This window comes from Bos indicus, chromosome 28, assembly GCF_029378745.1.
Source record: "Bos indicus isolate NIAB-ARS_2022 breed Sahiwal x Tharparkar chromosome 28, NIAB-ARS_B.indTharparkar_mat_pri_1.0, whole genome shotgun sequence".
Lineage (NCBI taxonomy): Eukaryota > Metazoa > Chordata > Mammalia > Artiodactyla > Bovidae > Bos > Bos indicus.
In genome coordinates, this window is record NC_091787.1 from 18,396,864 (window position 1) to 18,418,708 (window position 21,845).

The 21,845-nt window shown below is 36.9% G+C and overlaps 1 protein-coding gene across 3 annotated transcripts in view; it reads right to left on the bottom strand.

Annotated features, from left to right (window-relative positions):
- Positions 1-21,845, bottom strand: part of RTKN2 (rhotekin 2) — a 165,125-nt gene that overhangs the window by 45,945 nt on the left and 97,335 nt on the right. For all 3 annotated transcript variants that reach the window (XM_070782163.1, XM_070782162.1, XM_019954284.2), the window contains 2 exons: positions 19,495-19,692; positions 7,000-7,094 (listed from right to left, as the gene is read on the bottom strand). In XM_070782163.1, the coding sequence (XP_070638264.1) occupies positions 7,000-7,094; positions 19,495-19,692 (293 nt within the window). The remainder of the gene's footprint in view (positions 1-6,999; positions 7,095-19,494; positions 19,693-21,845) is intronic.

Below are 21,845 nucleotides of genomic sequence, written 5' to 3' on the forward strand. Positions count from 1 at the left end.
CACAGTTCAAAAGCATCAATTCTTCGGCACTCAGCCTTCTTCACAGTCCAACTCTCACATCCATACACGAACCCAGGAAAAACCATAGCCTTGACTAGACGAACCTTTGTTGGCAAAGTAGTCTCTGCTTTTGAACATGCTATCTAGGTTGGTCATAAGTTTCCTTCCAAGGAGTAAGCGTCTTTTAATTTCATGGCTGCAGTCACCACATGCAGTGATTTTGGAGCCCAGAAAAATAAAGTCTGACACTGTTTCCACTGTTTCCCCATCTATTTCCCATGAAGTGGTGGGACCGGATGCCATGATCTTCGTTTTCTGAATGTTGAGCCTTAAGCTAACTTTTTCACTCTCCACTTTCACTTTCATCAAGAGGCTTTTGAGTTCCTCTTCACTCTCTGCCATAAGGGTGGTGTCATCTGCATATCTGAGGTTATTGATATTTCTCCCAGCAATCTTGATTCCAGCTTGTGTTTCTTCCAGTCCAGCATTTCTCATGATGTACTCTGCATATAAGTTAAATAAACAGGGTGACAATATACAGCCTTGACAAACTCCTTTTCCTATTTGGAACCAGTCTGTTGTTCCATGTCCAGTTCTAACTGTTGCTTCCTGACCTGCATACAAATTTCTCAAGAGGCAGATCAGGTGGTCTGGTATTCCCATCTCTTTCAGAATTTTCCACAGTTGATTGTGATCCACACAGTCAAAGGCTTTGGCATAGTCAATAAAGCAGAAATAGATGTGTTTCTGGAACTCTCTTGCTTTTTCCATGATCCAGCGGATGTTGGCAATTTGATCTCTGGTTCCTCTGCCTTTTCTAAAACCAGCTTGAACATCAGGAAGTTTACGGTTCACATATTGCTGAAGCCTGGCTTGGAGAATTTTGAGCATTACTTTACTAGCGTGTGAGATGAGTGCAATTGTGCAGCAGTTTGAGCATTCTTTGGCATTGCCTTCCCAGGAGGCCTGGCGTGCTGCGATTCATGGGGTCGCAAAGAGTCGGACATGACTGAGTGACTGATCTGATCTGATCTGACAGAACTTTATTTAGGAAAACCTTATTAAACATAGATTTATTAACAAATAAATCAAAGGGTGACTTTTTCCTGCATAAAATTGTGTTTATTTTTAATTACGTACTTTTTTTCCCAAAACATAATTGATTTACAAGATTTTCATTTCCATACATTTCTAGGAATATACCTATCACATCAAAAGAGTTTGGCATATAAGCTAGTGTTCTTAAATTTTCTCCAGTGGAAGCTACAAGTTTGGCTGTCAACCATTTTGGGGTGTTACTGCTGTAAGCACAGGCCTTTTCATAGTCTTTAATATTCTCCTCGGGCTTCCCAGGTGGTACTAGTGCCAACTCAGGAGACAGAAGAGATGTGGGTTCAATCCCTGGGTCAGGAAGATCCCCTGGAGCACAGCATGGCCACCTACTCCAGTATTCTTGCCTGGAGAACCCATGGACAGAAGAGCCTGGTGGCCAACAGTCCACAGGGTCACAGAGTCAGACATGACTGAGGCGACTTAGCGTGAATGCTCAATATGCTAATCTCTATTGTGTTTCTCTTAGAAAGAAATATACCACATAGTCCTCATGCTTATTTGCTCATGAGCATTTTTATTAAAGGAAAATCTAGTAATATCTTAAAGAACACTAACTACAAGGGACACTGATGAAATAGATGCTTTCTTGTGAATTTTATTCATTTCAACGGTCTTTCTGATGATTTAGTTGAAAGAATAGGATCTTTCATCATCAATTCCATTATTAACAAATCGATAGTATTTTGAATTTTCAGGTGCTTTATCAGTAATAATATATGCCTAACCAGAACACGATAAAGGACAGAAATGGTATGGACCTAACAGAAGCAGAAGATACTAAGAAGAGGTGGCAAGAATACACAGAAGAACTGTACAAAAAAGATCTTCATGACCCAGATAATCACAATGGTGTGATCACTGACCTAGAGCCAGACATCCTGGAATGTGAAGTCAAGTGGGCCTTAGAAAGCATCACTACGAACAAAGCTAGTGGAGGTGATGGAATTCCAGTTGAGCTCTTTCAAATCCTGAAAGATGATGCTGTGGAAGTGCTGCACTCAATATGCCAGCAAATTTGGAAAACTCAGCAGTGGCCACAGGACTGGAAAAGGTCAGTTTTCATTCCAATCCCAAAGAAAGGCAATGCCAAAGAATGCTCAAACTACTGCACAATTGCACTCATCTCACACGCTAGTAAAGTAATGCTCAAAATTCTCCAAGCCAGGCTTCAGCAATATGTGAACCGTGAACTTCCTGATGTTCAAGCTGGTTTTAGAAAAGGCAGAGGAACCAGAGATCAAATTGCCAACATCTGCTGGATCATGGAAAAAGCAAGAGAGTTCCAGAAACACATCCATTTCTGCTTTATTGACTATGCCAAAGCCTTTGACTGTGTGGATCACAATCAACTGTGGAAAATTCTGAAAGACATGGGAATACCAGACCACCTGATCTGCCTCTTGAGAAATTTGTATGCAGGTCAGGAAGCAACAGTTAGAACTGGACATGGAACAACAGACTGGTTCCAAATAGGAAAAGGAGTTCATCAAGGCTGTATATTGTCACCCTGCTTATTTAATTTATATGCAGAGTACATCATGAGAAATGCTGGACTGGAAGAAACACAAACTGGAATCAAGATTGCCGGGAGAAATATCAATAACCTCAGATATGCAGATGACACCACCCTTATGGCAGAAAGTGAAGAGGAACTCAAAAGCCTCTTGATGAAAGTGAAAGTGGAGAGTGAAAAAGTTAGCTTAAGGCTCAACATTCAGAAAATGAAGATCATGGCATCCGGTCCCACCACTTCATGGGAAATAGATGGGGAAACAGTGGAAACAGTGTCAGACTTTATTTTTCTGGGCTCCAAAATCACTGCAGATGGTGACTGCAGCCATGAAATTAAAAGACGCTTACTCCTTGGAAGGAAAGTTATGACCAACCTAGATAGCATGTTCAAAAGCAGAGACATTACTTTGCCAACAAATGTTCGTCTAGTCAAGGCTATGATTTTTCCTGTGTTCATGTATGGATGTGAGAGTTGGACTGTGAAGAAGGCTGAGCACTGAAGAATTGATGCTTTTGAACTGTGGTGTTGGAGAAGACTCTTGAGAGTCCCTTGGACTACAAGGAGATCCAACCCAACCAGTCCATTCTGAAGGAGATAGCCCTGGGATTTCTTTGGAAGGAATGATGCTAAAGCTCAAACTCCAGTACTTTGGCCACCTCATGTGAAGAGTTGACTCACTGGATGCTGGGAGGGATTGGGGGCAAGAGAAAAAGGTGACGACAGAGGATGAGATGGCTGGATGGCATCACTGACTCGATGGACGTGAGTCTGAGTGAACTCCAGGAGTTGGTGATGGACAGGGAGGCCTGGCATGCTGCGATTCATGGGGTCGCAAAGAGTCGGACACGACTGAGCGACTGATATGATCTGAACCAGAACACATGGCAGAACAAGCACCGCCTGTCCTCGATTATTTAAAGCCTGGCTTGAACACTAGCTAGCTACACAATCTGGCACATTACATTCTCTAAGCTATGTTTTATTCATCTGTAAAATGTAAATGATAACAAAATAAGGAACTTCGGAAGGTCAGAGAGTTAGCCAGTGGTAGAACTAGAATACGAATCCAAGGCTGATGGCTCCACAGTCTCCATTATTAATCACTTCATTGTAATGCTCCCTAATAACTATATCTCACAGAAACTAAAAATAAAAACTGCTTTAGCATAAGGACATGTAATAGGATACTCCACTCAACAGATTTTGGGGAGAACAATACAGTATTGTTAGCCTATGTCACATGTTGTACAGCAGATCTCTAGAACTTATTCACCTTGTATAACGGAAGGTTTATACCAGTTTATTAGCACCCCCTTTCTCTTCTTCCAAACCCCTAGTCACTGCATAGTAACTCCCATAGTAAACTACGCTCTGCTTCTAATAGTCTGTCTATTTCAGGGAGAAGGCAATGGCACCCCACTCCAGTACTCTTGTCTGGAGAATCCATGGATGGAGGAGCCTGGTAGGCTGCAGTCCACCACGGGGTTGCTAAAGACACTTCATATAAGTGGAAGCAGGTAGTATTTGTCCTTCTGTGACTGGTTATTTCAGTTAGCATAATGTCAAAGATCATTCATGAGGTCACATATTACAGAATTTTCTTTCTCAAGGCTGAATATGTCTGGAACATAACAGGCACTCAATATATGGTGATAACATCAATAATTCTAGAGAACTGACACAAAATGGAATTAAAACTTAATTTGCCAAGTTTTCCAATTTGCCAACTGATAATGCTAATACTATTACAAACTTGAAGTTGTGGGCGAAAGAAAGCTCAATTGAATTGTTCAGACCAATCCTCCCACTGAAAACTACTATAAAATGCTGAACCAAATCTATTTAAAAAACTTTAGAGCAACAAAGAGGTAACAAAACTAAAAGAAACTACCAGTACAAATCTGATAAATGAGAACCAGTAAGTTAAATGAGCACAGAATCTGTTTGTCTTGAGAGCATTTGCTAATCCCAGCAAATCCAATTTATGATTTAAAGATCCTGCAAGATGAGGGAAATAGATCAGAAATCAGCCTAGGACTTTAACAACAAAGGCAGATTAATGGGAGGATTCCTCATATTAAGCTGAGAGCCCGAAGGAATCACCAACGGGTAGTGAAAGTAAAGTCACTCAGTTGTGTCCAACTCTTTGCGACCCCCTGTGGACTGTAGCCTAACAGGCTTCTCTGTCCATGGGATTTTCCAGGCAAGAAAACTGGAATGGGTTGCCATTTCCTTCCGTAAATAAACCAGTCTAACTGCCCAGGATTCCCACTGCCTGGAAGTGGGGATGAAGGGATCCAGAGAAATTCAGACATGGTCTTTGGATAAAGTGAGCCTAGTCTCTCCAAGTTCCTGCCTGAAGCAGACACTAAGCATTAATTTATTCTGCTTTGTAAACAGTGAATTATAATGACTAGTACATGAAAATAACTATACATGAAGAAACTGAGTGGTAACCATTTACAAAAAAAAAAAAAATAGAAACTGACCAAGAAAGACTTTATATGTCTGAATTATTAGCCATAGACTATAAAATAGCTATACTCACTCTTTTAATAAAAACCTGAAAGATAATATTAACAGTGCATGCAGGGAATACAAAGTGGCATAGCAGATTTAAGAAAAAAATCAAACAGAACTTCTAGAAATAAGAAGTACAATAAATGAAATGAAGAACTTGGTATACAGATTCAACAGCAGATCAGACAGAGCTGCAAAGAGAATAAAGGAAATAAAAGAGTGCATTAAAAATTCTAGGAAAAGTAGCAAAGGGAAAAAAAGATGAGGAATAGATCATAAATGATAATAAAAATAGAGAACACAGTCAGAAAGATTAACATAGGTTTAATAAGAATGCTAGAGGAAGAAAGGCAAAAGAATGGACCAGAGGCTGTCTGAATAGACAAGATTTTGTCCAGAATAATGAAAGGCATCAATCAGCATAAAGAAGTTCAAGATTTCCAAAAACATCATAAATAAAACTAAATTCTTCACCTATAGCATGGTGAAGCTTCAGAAAACCAAAGACAAAGAAAAAAATGAAAAGTTACCATCACAGAAGCAACATGCTGACAAATGATTTTTAATAGCTAGTTCAAGACCCTGATAGCTCAGTTGGTAAAGAATCCACCTGCAATGCAGGAGACCCCGGTTCAATCCCTGGGTTGGGAAGATCCCCTGGAGACGGGAAAGGCTACCCACTCCAGTATTCTGGCCTGGAGAATTCCATGGACTATATAGTCCATGGGGTCACAAAGAGTTGGACACGCCTGAGCCGCTTTCACTTTCACTTTTCACAAGACACCAGAAGGTAGTGGAACTGTAGCTTTAATGCTCAAAAATAAAAATATTAAAGTGCCAAGCTTCTACACCATGTAAAAAATGCCTTTTAAGAGTGAAGCTAAGCAAAGTCATCTTCAGACAAACACAAAGAATCAAGAGGTATGATACTAACATAATATACTAAAATAAATACTAAGGATTATACTTCAAGTGGCAGGAAAATGATCCCAGATGTAATAAGGTATTATATAACACACAAGGATTTTTAACCTCTGAGCCACCAGGGAAGCCCCATTCATATCATAATTATTTGTTAAACTGCACATTTACATTTTATGAACTTTTCTCTATTTTTAATGTAATATTTTAGTGTGAAATTTAAAAAATGTATAGAGTCTCTCTCCTTACAACAAAAAGTATAAGTAAGGTAGTACATAATTTATATATTCTTCCTTGAAAAATGAAAAAATAAATAACCCAAATCATATTTCTAATCTACTTTACCAACACTACTGTATATGTTTCATCATAGGTAAAAGTAATCTGGGAGTGTAGAGAGTGCTTATGGTAAGTTTTACAAATCTTCCTAATCACTCACCTCCCTTCTTCACCCTGCTATCTATTTCTATTTAACAAATTTTAACTACCAATTATCATCTAGAGAAAAATGTTTAAGATTAATTTAGCCCCACTTTTCCCTTATATCCTCTGCTTTCTACCAACAGACAGGTTGGTTTCCTCAATTACAAATTCAAAAATAAGATAGGTCTTTGACAATTATTAACAGAAGAGTGGTGAAGTCACCCATTTCAAGTCAAAGAAAAGGATTCAGAAAATGCAAAACCTTTCTGTTCTTAACAAGCAAGCCTCACAAACAAATCTCTAGCAAATAGGAGACAGAGAGAAAAATAAACTTTTCACTTTTGGGGAAAAGGGACACACATATTTGAAAGAATCCACAGAATCACTCATGCCTATGTCATAGAAGCCAATAGTCACTTCAGAGGAACACATTAAAATCAGCAATTATTACTGTCACACGCATATATTGACATAACATTTATAATAAGTAAAATAAACACCATACGTACCATTCCCATTAACAGAGAGATTGTGGGTCTTGAAGCCATCCTCAGCGCTTTCCAAGCTCAGGGTAGTATGAGCTAGCAAACTGTACTTTGCATCACTAATAGTGAGAAAAAAGACAGGTGTCAAGAAGTGTAGTGTATTTTCTACTACATAAAATATTTAGATGTTCAACAACAACAAAATAAACAACCTGATTTAAAAATGGCAAAGGTCTTGAATAGACATTTCTTCAAATAAAATATACAAATGGCCAATAAAAATATGAAGCGATACTCAAGAACATTAATCATTAGAAAAACACAAATCGAAACCACTTCACATCCATTGGAACGACCATTATTAAAACACAACAAAACAGAAAGTAACAAGTTATTGGCAAGGATGTGGACAAACTGGAATCATTCTCCATTGTTGGTGGAAATGTAAAATGTTAACCACTACGGAAAACAGTATGGTCATTCTTCGAAAAATAAAATAGAATTACCATGTAAAGTCTGATGAGAATTTTTACTAATTGGGCCAGGTGATATGTTTCATAAATCTTCTTTGTCTCTTACTATATATGTAATAAAATAAACATTACAAAAAATATGTATAAATGTAGCAATAATGCAACACATGCATGCACTTCATTAATAAATAATGGCACACTCCACAGAATGTTGTTCCCTGGTGAAGGCGTCTTGGTTTTGGATTTTTCAGTTTTATTGAAAAACAATTGCCATACATTACTGTATAAGTTTAAGGTTTATAGCACTTGATTTTATTGGTTTGGTTTATCTGGACAGAGAAGTCCTGGCAGGCCACAGTCTAAGGGGTCTCAAAGAGTTGGACACAACTCAGCAACTGAGCATGAACATGGTGGTTTTCAATATACACCCATCATAGACAAGAGATACATCTTACTAGCCAATGTTTTTCTGTCAGTGTTTACATAAGAAAATGGATGCTTGTCTCCAAAACTTGACCAAATAAAAAAATTAACAAAACAACTCGTAAGTACATTTTTAAGTTACATTCTGAATACAACTGGTATAATTCAGACTTCTATTCAGAGTATTGGGAAGGTTGCTAGAGCAAAGACACACTATGAGAACCTCATTTTTAGTGTGGGCATTCTCTGCTATTTTCACTTGTCCTGACAAATTTCTACAGTGAGTTTTATTATTAGCTCTTATTTTTCCCTACTGTTACATAAGAAGTGCCCCACAAAAGTTGAGGAAGTATTTTTTTATAATGGTGAAGAATAAAAGCAATTGAGAACAACAATTATAATAGAAGAGCAAATATTACTACACACAAAATTGCCTATTAACAATCATATGAGTTGCTTGGTGATGGGGCACAATATTTAAGCACTATCTCAACATAATAATTGGTCATTGATACATGGATTTTATGCAACTACAATTTTTCCCATGCTAAACAATGGTAAATAGACTCCCTATTAGTGTTTTAGTGCAAAATGTGTTATTTTCAGGAAGAGATTATTGACAAGAAGTGGATAAGTGATGCAAGAGAGTGACGCTAGGTGCATCTGACACACAACAAGGCCGTCAGTGCAGCAGGATTACAGTGACAGAGAGGGAGACACAATGTCTACAAGCCGAGTACAGGCAGACACCCTACACTGCAGGAGGGTATGCCTTGTAGGGCGTGATGAGGCCCTTGGATTTTATTCTCAGTGAGACAGGAAGCAAGTGGTAGGTTTTGAGTAGAGGCATGTGCTATGATCTGACTTATATTTTTTAATGATCCCTCTGGGGCTATGTAGACAAAAGACCAAAGAGGCCAAGAGAGAAATGGAGATGCCAACCAGAAAGCTACTGCACCTCACCAGTCAAGAGCTGATGTAGGCCTGGAGTGGGGTGGTAGTTGATGGGATGGTGAGAAGTGGTAAGATTTTTGATATATTCTAGAGTTGACCCAATGTGGACACGGGATGCAAAAGAAAGAATCAAGGACAACTCCAAAGAGTTTGGCCTGAGCAACTAGCAAAAGCGACTTCTTATTAACTGCAAAGAGGCTGACTGAGAAAAGAAGGGATATGGGGAGTAAAAATTTAGTTTTGAACAGATTAGGTTTGAGACTGGGTTGTAGAGTAGGCAGGTGGATAATGAATCTGGAGTTATGAGAGGAAAAAGTATTAAAGAATGAAATTTGGGAGTTACCAATATATAAATGATATTTAATAAAAGTTACATAAAATGTGACAACTGAGTATTTGGACACAAGTACTCCATCATTTCAGATTAAGTTGAAGCACAATGAACAAAGGAGACAGGCAAGCAACAGTCACTGAGGCAGAAGAAAAATCACAAAAGTGGTGTCCAAGGAAGCCAAGTTCAAAGTGTTTCAAGGAGGGTGATCAACTGTGTTGAATACTGAAAATTCCAGGAGGAGGAACACTGGTAAATGACCATGGTATTTGGCAACATGAAGATCACTGCTGACCTTGATAAGAGCAGTTTCTGTAGGATGGGATAGAAGTTAACATGGTGAAACCTGACTGAACTGGTTCAAGACAATGAAGGACAGGAAGTGGAGACAGAGTATGTAAAAACTTTTCTGTAAAGGACAGCTGTTCAATGGGGCAAGAGAAATGCGAGGAACTTCAGCATGTTTATGTTTTTGGAAATGATGTAGTAGAAGAAAAACTGATGATAGAGAAGGGGGGACATGTGCAGGAGCCAACTTTTGAGAACTTGAGAAGATGATCGAATGCATAGGTGGGTGGTCTCAGATGGAGTAAGGGCAGTTCAAAAGGAAGGAAAGCAGCAAATGAAGATAAAAATGCAGGTAGGCTGAAAGATTCAGTTGACAGAGGATACACAAGTTCTTTTCTGATTACTTCAGCATCATCAATGCTGTATCAAATGAAGTCATCAGCTTTGACTATAGAGACCTCTGTCAGCAAAGTGATGTCTCTGCCTTTTAATATGCTGTCTAGGTTTGTCATTGCTTTCCTTCCAAGGAGCAAGTGTCTTTTAAAGTTATGGTTTTTCCAGCAGTCACATATAGATGTGAGAGTTGAACCATAAAGAAGGCTGAGTGCCAAAGAATTATTGCTTTCAAACTGTGTGCTGGAAAAGATTCTTCAGAGTACCATGGACTGCAAGGAGATCAAGCCAGTCAATCCTAAAGAAAATCAGCCCTTCACATTCATTTGAAGGACTGTTGCTAAAGCTCCAATACTTTGGCTACCTAATGCAAAGAGCTAGTTCACTAGAAAAGACCCTGTTGCTGGGAAAGATTGAAGGCAAAAGAAGAAGGGGTCAGAGAGAATGTGATGGTTAGATAGCGTCACCAAATTAATGGATACAAATCTGAGCAAACTCCAGGAGATAGTGGAGCACAGGGGAACCTAGAGTGTATGTCCATGGGGTCACAAAGAGTTCAACATGACTCAGCAACTGAACAATGACAACAACATCAGCTTTGAATCAGATCAGATCAGATCAGTCGCTCAGTCGTGTCTGACTCTTTGTGATCCCATGAATTGCAGCACGCCAGGCCTCCCTGTCCATCACCAACTCCTGGAGTTCACTCAGACTCACATCCATCGAGTCAGTGATGCCATCCAGCCACCTCATCCTCTGTCGTCCCCTTCTCCTCTTGCCCTCAATCCCTCCCAGCATCAGAGTCTTTTCCAATGAGTCAACTCTTCGCATGAGGTGGCCAAAGTACTGGAGTTTCAGCTTTAGCATCATTCCTTCCAAAGAAATCCCAGGACTGATCTCCTTCAGAATGGACTGGTTGGATCTCTTTGCAGTTCAAGGGACTCTCAAGAGTCTTCTCCAACACCACAGTTCAAAAGCATCAATAAGGAGTGGAAAAAGAGGTTCTATAAGAGAGAGTAATGTAATGTGAAATACTATTTCTGACAAGAGGTAAAGTGAAAGCCTGTGGACACTTCGGACGATTGCTCATATTGGAACTCACTTAAGATCAGTGATCCCTCTAAAGTGAGACCAGACAGTATTATTATTCTTATTTCCTCATCTATTCCTCATGAGTGCAGGTGCAGAGGAGCTAAAGGCAGGATTTAACCAAGCCAGTCAATCCTAAAGGAAATCAGTCCTGAATATTCATTGGAAGGACTGACGCTGAAGCTAAAAAGCCAATACTTCAGCCATCTGATATGAAGAACTGACTCACTGGAAAAGACCCTGATACTGGGAAAGATTGAAGGCAGGAGGAGAAGGGGATGACAGAGGACGAGATGGTTGGATGGCATTACCAACTCGATGGACTTGACTTTGAGTAAGCTCCGGGAGTTGGTGATGGACAGGGAAGCCTAGCGTGAAGCGGTCCATGGGATCATAAAGCGTAGGACATGACTGAGTGACTGAACTGAACTGAAGTTTCCCCAAAGTAAGTATAACAAAAGGAGAGAAATAATAGAAAATAATAAAATGGTAAATCAAGGAATTTAAGCTAATTGGAGTCAGAATATTGAACAGAGAAAGCTGGAAATGTGAGAGGTGGTAGATATCATTTGATATTACTACACAGACCATGTGCAATTATTAGTAATGACAAGATCTAGGGTACAACTGTGGGATGGATGGCTAAAACAGGCACAAGATCACCAGAGGCAAGGAAGTCATGAAACTTATTAGAGGTCAAGGTATTAGATGAACAGTCTGCATGCATTTTAAATTCATCAAGAAATATTATCTGAGATGGTAAGAAGCAGAGACTGGGAGAGAAAGAATGAAGATAATTCGGTGTTTTACTTTTAGGAGTGATGTAATTTATTCTTACTGACCACTAAAAGTATTAAAGTATTCTTCACTTCAAGAACAGCATCATTTCCATACACAATGGAATATGAAATACTGCTTTTAGTGTACACAGGAAGTAGCGATGTTACAGGCTGTGCATTTGTACCAAGTGCATTGCAGAGGTGGCAACCTGTGTGGCAGAATAGGCTAAAATTGTGTGATGATCCAAATATCTGTTGATTTTTTTCTCAGGCCTTATAAAATAATTGTGGCTAAGACATCTTTTCCTCAACTATTTGAGATAAACATGTAATACATTTGCCTCTGTTTCCAATGAATTACACATCTTAAAATAACAATACAAAAAAAGTTATTGATAACCTCCCCCAAGAATAAAGTATGATAGAACCAATTGATAGATAATGTGGTCTTTAAAATGATCATATTAAGACTCTGTAATAACTCAAGGAAAAAATGTGTGTGTGTACATATATACACACGTATATATATGAATGTATAGCATAATTATGAATATATATATACCTCACAAAGCTAGTTACTTTAAAACCTGGAGGAAAAATATCAGTTCAAAATTATAAAAACTATGCACAAGCTGGAATCAAGATTGCTGGGAGAAATATCAATAATCTCAGATAAGCAGATGATACCACCCTCATGGCAAAGTGAAGAAGAACTAAAGAGCCTCTTGATGAAAGTGAAAGAGGAGAGTGAAAAAGTTGCCTTAAAACACAATATTCAGAAAACTAAGATCATGGCATCTGGTCCCATCACTTTATGGCAAATAGATGGCAAAATAATGAGAGACTTTATTTTGGGGGGCTACAAAATCACTACAGATGGTGACTGCAGCCATGAAATTAAAAGACACTTCCTCCTTGGAAGAAAAGCTATGACCAACCTAGACAGCATATTAAAAAGCAGAGAAATTACTTTGCCAAAAAAAGGTCCATCTAGTCAAAGCTATGGTTTTTCCAGAAGTCACGTATGGATGTGAGAGTTGGACTATAAAGAAAGGTGAGTGCCGAAGAATTAATGCTTTTGAACAGTGGTGCTGGAGAAGACTCTTGAGAGTCCCTTGGACTGCAAGGAGATCCAACTGATACTAAAGGAAATCAGTCCTGAATGTTCATTGGAAGGATTGATGCTGAAGCTGAAACTCCAATACTTTGGCCACCTGATGCGAAAAACTGACTCATTGGAAAAGACCCTAATGTTGGGAAAGAATGAAGGCAGGACAAAAATGGAACAACAGAGGATGAGATGGTTGGAGAGCATCACCAACTCGATGGACATGAGCTTGAGCAAGCTCTGGGAGCTGGTGATGGACAGGGAGGCCTGGCGTGCTGCAGTCCATGACATCGCAGAGTCGGACACGACTGAGTGAGTGAACTGAACTGACTGGATCTATAAAGTAAAAGTGAAAGTCACTCAGGTATGTCCAACTCTTTGTGACCCCATGGACTATACAGTCTACGGAATTCTCCAGGTCAGAATACTGGGGTGGGTAGCCTTTCCCTTCTCCAGAGGATCTTCCCAATCAAGGGATCACACCCAGATTTCCCGCATTGCAGGCAGATTCTTTACCAGCTGAGCCATAAGGGAAACCCAAGAACACTGGAGTGGATAGCCTATCTCTTCTCCAGCAGATCTTCCTGACCCAGGAATCGAACTGGGGTCTCCTGCATTGCAGTCAGATTCTTTACCAACTGAGCAATTAGGGAAGCCCAATTGATCTATAATAAACTGAATACACTTTTTTCTCTTTCTAGGTTCTATTTCTAAAGTTTATATTACTTTTATAATGAAGTAACTGGGTTTCCCCAATGACTCAGCAGGTAAAGAATCCACCTGCAATGCAGGAGACACAGGAGATGCAGGTTTGATCCCTGGGACAGGAAGATTCCCTGGAGGAGGAAATGGCAAACTGCTCCAGTATTCTTGCCTGAAAAATCCCATGGACAGAGGAGTTTGGCAGGCTACAGTCCGAGTCGGACACGACTGAGCAACTAAGTGCACACACAATGAAATAAACAATGTTGTAGGATTTGTGAAGTAGCAGGATGAAAACCCTCCCCTAAAAATCAAAACATGCAAAGCATTATAATACTACATCTACCTATGTGCAGTTTAACTGACTTGCCTGTAGTTAGCAAGTAGTACACTGGAAACAGAATCCCATTACACTATACTTACTACCACTACCCTTTATACTTCATTAACAGTTTAATTAAGATAATTGTCTATTAAAACAGATACATACTATCTTTTACTATTGCAAGAATTCTGAGTGCAGGAAACATGGCTTACTAAGCTTTAAATCCAAAGTACCACATGATACAACTGCTGAATAATCATTTCTAAAATGATTAAACGAATAAATAAATAAAATTATACCCCATAGCTGAGTAATTCCTTAGTTAATCTTGAACACTGCATCATCTTTCACACTACCAAACCATCAACATCACCGTTTCTCAAAACATAAATAATCCAGTTATTCTGCACAAAGATATTTGCTTAATTAATTTAAAATGTAGTATAATGGCCTATTTTTTTAGTTAATATTTAGTTATTTTTCAGTTGATACTTTTCTGTCAAGTAAATAATCACTCTCAATTATACTAGTTTCCACAAGATAATTGTTTAAAATGATGTATATTTATACAGTGAAGAATAATGTACTAATTGGTTCTCAAGGTACATAAAATAGTTAATTCAGCTCTTAGAAACACTGGGAAAAATCTAGTTACAGGAATTTCAGTAAGCTAAATACCACAAATAAAACGAATAAATGAATCACACCAGGGAGCATGCTAAGAATTACCAAAAATGTTCACTGTCTTCTTTCAGATCAAACAATACTTTATGATGATATTTCAAGTTACTTCATTTTTAAACCATGACTAATTACAATGCCAATGCTTCCAAAATCAACAATGATCTCACTTTTAAAGCATTCTTGTCAGGATAACATTTTCTTACTAAAACATTACACTCATTCTTTTAAGCCAACCCTAATATTGAGTTCCCAAAAGTTTAATCAGCTACATTTTTTTAACAAATAGGCCAATTGTTGTAACATTTGATGCAGCAAGGGTTCCAAAAACATTATGAAAAAATAAATGACTACTTTAAATGGAAGTCTGAAAAAAAAATGTACTCTTTGTAAGGAAGAACAGCTATATTTGGTCACATGACATATTACTAGAGAAGATATATTTTGCCCATTTTGGTTAAAAATTAAAAGCTATGTTAGGAATCTTCTCATTCAACTAAATCACTATTAAAGAAATAAAAGCTGATCCTTTTAGGAATTTTGATCACTACTGCTATTCTGAAACTCCTACCAGGGTGCTGAAGTGGTCAGTTAAGGAAGGATCAGGTAAGACTGGTCCTGGGCTATGAGTTTAACTTGGCACACTCAGCATTCACACCAAAAGCTCAAAAGAAATGCTGGTATTAAAAGAATATAAATTGGTAAAATGCTATAAAAGGTTTTACCCTATCTTTTGATCAGCTTCAATGATATAAATAAGCAAATTCCATACAAGTTTCATGGGAAATGTTGATAAGGAAAACTGATATTTTGATTTAGGAATAAACCAAATAGAATTATCCTTGGGTCAGGAGGATTCTCTGGAGAAGGAAATGGTAACCCACTCCACTGTTCTTGCCTGCAAAATCCCATGGACAGAGAAGCCTGGTGGGCTACCGTCCACAGGGTCACAAAAGAGTTGGACATGACTTAGCGACTAAACAACAACAAAATAGAATGACGAACCTGAATAGAATAATGAACACTTCAAGACAAATATGTCAGTCCCTGTTACAAAGAACTTAATATCAACAATGTTATTCTCAAAAACACTTCTAGCCATTGAAGAAGAGTATAGGTTAAATATAAATTATAATATCACTTAGATTCAATTCATTTCAGTCGCTCAGTCATGTCCAACTCTTTGCAACCCCATGAACTGCAGCACACCAGGCCTCCCTGTCCATTACCAACTCCCAGAGTACACCCAAACCCATGTCCATCGAGTTGGTGATGCCATCCAACCATCTCATCCTCTGTCGTCCCCTTCTCCTCCTGCCCTAAATCTTTCCCAGCATCAGGATCTTTTCAAATGAGTCAGCTCTTCTCATCAGGTGGCCAAAGTATTGGAGTTTCAGCTTCAATATCATGCCCTCCAATGAACACCCAGGACTGATCTCCTTTAGGATGGACTGGTTGGATCTCCTTGCAGTCCAAGGGACTCTCAAGAGTCTTCTCCAACACCATAGTTCAAAAGTATCAATTTTTCAGTGCTCAGCCTTCTTTATAGTTCAACTCTCACATCCATACATGACCAGTGGAAAAACCATAGTCTTGACTAGATGGACCTTTGCTGGCAAATCACTTAGATTTATATATAATTATTACTATATATAAAATATTAAATTTATATTTAATTACTTAGATTATCTTCTATGAAATTATAATCATTGGATTTAAATTTTAAAATATCTGCCTACATTTTTAAATATAGTTGTATTTATTTATTGGCTGTGCTGGGTCTTTGTTGCTGTGTGGGCTTTTCTCTAGTTGTGGTGAGTGGGGACCACTCTTCACTGTGGTTGGTGGGCTTCTCATTGCCCGCGGGGGCTTCTCTTGTTGGGGAGCACAGGCTCTGGGGCACACGAGCTTCAGTACTTGTAGCAAATGGGTTCGTGTGTGGTCTTAGCTGTTTTGCAGCATGTGGGATCCTCCCAAACTAGGGATCAAACCCATGTCTTCTGCATTGGCAGGTGGATTCTTTACCACTAAGCCACCAGGGAAGACCCTGCCTACATTTTATAATCCTAGCAATGTTTCTTCATGCAGTGCTTCAGCATGAATTTTTTTAAATAAAATTTTTCAGAAAAAGCATTGATCGCAGAACAGTAAAAACAGTAACAATAATGGTAAGAGCTACATTCATTAAATGCTCACAACATACCAAGTTCATGAATTATCTTTCTGAACCTCATAATGATCCTATGGAGTTAAATATTATTCCATTATTATTATTCCCTTTTTACAGAGGGAAAAAGAAAAACCCAGAGAGTAGATTAACCTGTCCTGGGTCACACAAATAATAAATGACAGGATAAAAAATCAAGTACTGAAATCATGACGTTTTGAACTGTGTGAAAAGCCCAAGTATTGTTTTTACATGCTTGAAAGGTCCAGGAAACCCTAAAATGTCTCTAAGGAGGCTTCTATACTTGATCTTAGCCAAAAGGCCAAGAAGCGATCTAGGGAGCCTTCTTAAAATAAATGATTATGCCTAAGCATCCTTACCTTTCGTATTAGAAAACTGAGGCCCAGGAAATACTTGTTCAGGACACTACTAGTACTGCCATTTTCTAAATAAAGAATTTTGCTGCTTAAAAACATTTTAACACTACTGTATTTGGTGATTATCTCTAAGGTCTCTTTCAATTCTAAAATCTATGTTTCAAACTAGAAATATAATTGCTCATTTATTCATCAAAAAGTATAGTTTCATTACCTTATAGTTGAATTAAAACATTTTCTAGCAAATATTTGATATAATCTTAATCTAGAAAAGTTTTAAGTTGGCCTTAAAATTCTAAAGAGGGAAAATTAAAGGGTCTCGCTTCCTCCTTTTTAATGACATTTATATTATAAAGACATATCTTATATGACTGTTCTTCAATAGATGGCACCCATTCAAGAATCATGAAATCAATTTACTGATTCATAAACAGCATTTAAAAAAAACTGAAGATACCTAGAATAAAAGAAGTCTAATGGCTATACTATAAATAGCAAGAGCTAAGTATTGTTTCATGAAATCTGACTGCTGATGGTACTGTGTATTCAGTAACGATATAAAATGCATTTTTTACTCATGGTCTCAATCAAAATAAACTGAAAGCCACATTGCTAAAGTCCCAAGGCATTTTTCACATGTAATATAACTGATATGAAAGCTAATTAGCTATATTCTGATGACTGAGATTTCCAGGATGTACGCCTAAAATATTTTGCTTTATAATTATAGTAAAATTATTGACATGCTGAAGAGCCAACATGCAAAGAAATTCTAGGAATGCCGCCTGTACAACAGTTTTCCTAAGGAAGAAAGATAAAACCACTTGTAAAGCAACAAACACAATGTTTAAAGAAAGTATCTGAAAGAAACCAGGGCTCCTTGCAGAGGTGGTGATTCTAGTGTGAGCTGAAAAATAAAACATGAACACGGAACATGTTCCCTGGTCACAAAGCAAAGAAGCTAATTAGAGATTGTATGTGCCTGCTGAGTCGCTTCAGTCATGTCCAACTTTGCGACCCTATGGACTGCAGACTGCCAGGCTCCTCTGATTAGGCTGTGGCAAAAAGATGCTGAGTCAGCTTAGGGGTTCCCATTGATCAAAGATGGGGCAATTTGCCTTCGAAGAGAATAACAACTGCATTAGATTGAAACACAAAACTTCAGGAGTTCAAATAAAACAAAACACTAATCACCTCCATGCAAGGATATCAAATTATTATTCTAAAACTGGGTAAATAAGGCTTCCCTCGTGGCTCAGACAGTAAAATTGGGTAAATAAAAGAATTAAGTATATTTTTTCCTCCTTTTCCTTCATGAATTTTTTGCATTTATACAGAGTTCATGAAGGAAAGTTATTGAGAGAATTCCAGATTTAAAAATAAATCCGCAATATTGTAAAGCAGTTATCCTTCAACTAAAAATAAATAAAACTTTTTAAAATGACTGCATATAGAAAAATAAATAAACAAATGTAGGACAAATTTAGAAAGCCACTAAATTATAATCCTGAATGTAATAATGATCAGTCACAGCTGCTAAAACTATTAGATGTAACATTGATAGGGAACTTGACAATGGATGTATCAGGCTAACAACACCTGAACCCACTGATCAGTTTTAACCAGCTGAAGGTGAAACAAGACCTACAAATGGGATACAGTAGAAAGTACATATAATCAATATGAAATATTCCTGCCCTAAAAGAGAATCTGAAACTAATCAGTCCTCTAGATCTAACTGCAAGCTATAGGAGCACAAGGGATAGAAAAAGATATTTTAAAAAGATCACAAAGATGTAATCAGATAAATTGAAAATTTAGGAAATCTACAAGATCTAGCTTCTTCAATACATGTTGGCAAAGGAACAGAAACTTGTTAAAGAGTACAAGAAACTTAAAAGATTCACGTAAATGCAATGTTACAGACCTTGTTTGGACCTTGACTTGCACAAATCAGAAGAGAACTTCAGAATTGGGGCAATTTGAACAAAGAATGGCTATAAGATCATATTTAGGACTAATTTTTTATTTTGTTAGGTGTGATAATGGTAATGTGATTTTGCTATAGTAAGATATTTTTTAAAAATCTGTAAGACTGAAAGCATGACATATATTCAGAAATTCAATTAGTAGACTGATACGGAGCAAACAGTTTGATTTATAGCTAGTTCCTTTTCAAGAAAAAAATGTCATCTTTCTGGTAGATCTTGGAATTTCAAATCACTAAAAACACACTGTCACCCAACTTTCTACTTTCAAAGGAACATACCACCTCAGCTGGGTAAATGTCAGACAACCAAGTTTTGTTACTGCTTCAGGATGTCTTTTCCCATTTAAAATGTAAACATATTCACCACATACAATACTCTAAAATGTCACAAATACATAATTATACTATGTCTCTATAAATATTGTATTAGAAAACTTACTAAATTGAAGAACTGAAGGACAAGCACGTGATTTCACGATCTTCTTGAAGCACTGAACTGATTTTCTTCCCTGTAGCTTTGCTTATAGATGTTTTCAGTTTCTTAGCTAATTTTTTTGGTGTATTAGTTATAGAAGATTCTTCTGTACAGCAACTATATACTTCCACCTTTATCTGAAAGTCTGGCCCTGCTTCATTACTAAAAACAAGGACAATCATAATGTTAGAAATTTAACTTAGAAGAAAATAAAATTACAACACCCTCTGATGTTTTTGTAACTTCTCAAAGCAGCATTTGGAACAGGTTTATGTTAATATATATTAATAAGATAGAATCTCCCTGAGTTTATTTAGTATCTAAATGACTTGAGAGGGTCACTGCAACTTCTAGAGCTACCAGCTTCTGAAGTAGGGCGATTTTAACTCAATGTAAACAATATATTCAGGCAAATTACTTAAAGAAAAAGAATAAAATGCCCTGGTCATTTTGTTGCCAATGCTATTGTTCTTTTTTGTTCCCTTAATATAATTATTTTAAGGCATTTACATTATATGTGTGATTTCCTGAAATGACCATTCCTCAAAAGGAAAAGATGTGAAAACAAAAAGGAAAGAAAATTAAACAAAAGGCTTCTTCTGCTGAAACCTTGAGTTTTCGTTATCTTTTTCATAAAGTGCTTACAGTCCACTCAACAATGTGCCCCTCCTTCCTGCTCCACCTTTGTACCTAATAACTCTAACATTTCACTACTTGGTTATACAGGAGAAAACAAACGAATATAAAGAGATATACTTCACCAAACATTAGATGTATCTGTAAAAATGCACAATGCTACAACAAATAAACTTTGTGCATTAGCACCCAGCATAAATATAAATAGTACCAATCTTAAAAAAGAGAGAGAGACTTCAAGGCATGAACTCCTTGAGGTGGAATGAAGTCTTGATAATATTTGTATTCTTAATCTAGCATAAAATATATTCAGTATGTATTAAAAAATATGCATAAAATATTCAATGTCAAGACTGGCTTTGTTCTTTCTCAGACACAATGAATTATCTTTACAATAAAAGACTGTGGTGATATTACTACTAATAAAATATACTTAAAATTGCAAAAGAGGTCCATCAGCAGATTTTGCCTGTAAAGGAAGATCCATCAGTCTCAGAGATTTTAAATACACAGAATAGACTTTTTAAGATTTAAATAGCCAATCTATAGTTTGAATAAATCCAAGGAATAATTTAATTTGAAATACTTTTATAGTTTATTATTTGGCAACTTTTAAACATACAGTATTCCTGGTAATGACTAACAAATGTCAATATTTAGAGAAAAACCAGGGATTCATAAATACTGAATACTTATTAAAACAATCATAACAAAAAGCACATTTTAAAACAACATTTAGAACATTTGTGAGCAGTTATTTTTAGAACAATTTGAAATATTTACAGAATTATTAAAAAATTATAAATCATGAGTTGTCTTCCCAAGGAACTTGCACTATTCTGTGAAAAAAATTATGATTTTTTTCCTTTGTGGTGAAAATAAACAAAAGCAAATTGTTGTGAAGAAGAGTCCATTAACAGGACAATTTTGCCATGAAAAAATGCACTATAATAGTTGATAATGGAAATAAATATATTTAGATATATAATAAAAATTAATTTTTTAGTCTACATTATGTAAACATGTGGTAATATTTGGGGGATCCTAAGTAAATTCCTTTGGTTCAACAGAGCTTATAAGATGGTCTACACTACTAATTACACACAAAAAAAGTACTTTATTTTTCTGTGTTGTACAATTACTTAGGGAACAGTGAACCAAAGCCCCAAAACATGGTTGTAATAGTTCTTTTTTTAATGCTACATGCGTGGCAAAACTAGTACTTTCAATCTCAACTGTATATAGTTCCATAACTAAAGATTGGAAAAATCATATATATGGATTTCATTTTAATTGATAAGTAGTTAGTAGTATTTCAATATGAAGATACTGTCTTTGAAACCCTGTAAAAAATATAAATCGCATGCTGATTTAGGCCAATAGAAAAAAATGCCAGGAAAAACTTATATTAGTTAAAAATGATTTCTATGGCTACCATAAGAGTTCTTTCTGGTTCTATATTATGACCACAATAAAATAAGCTTGTAAAAGAGCAGGGCAATAAAAATGGCCCTGAGGATCACCCAATTTTTTATTGTTTTGGAGTACATGAAAGAAGTGCACCATAAGAAAAAGAACATCTTGAAATTTTACTAAAGTGCTTTTTCTACAGTACATATTTCAGAACTATCTAATAAAGTTGTTACACTATTTTAGTATTTCTGTAAGTAAACCTCCTA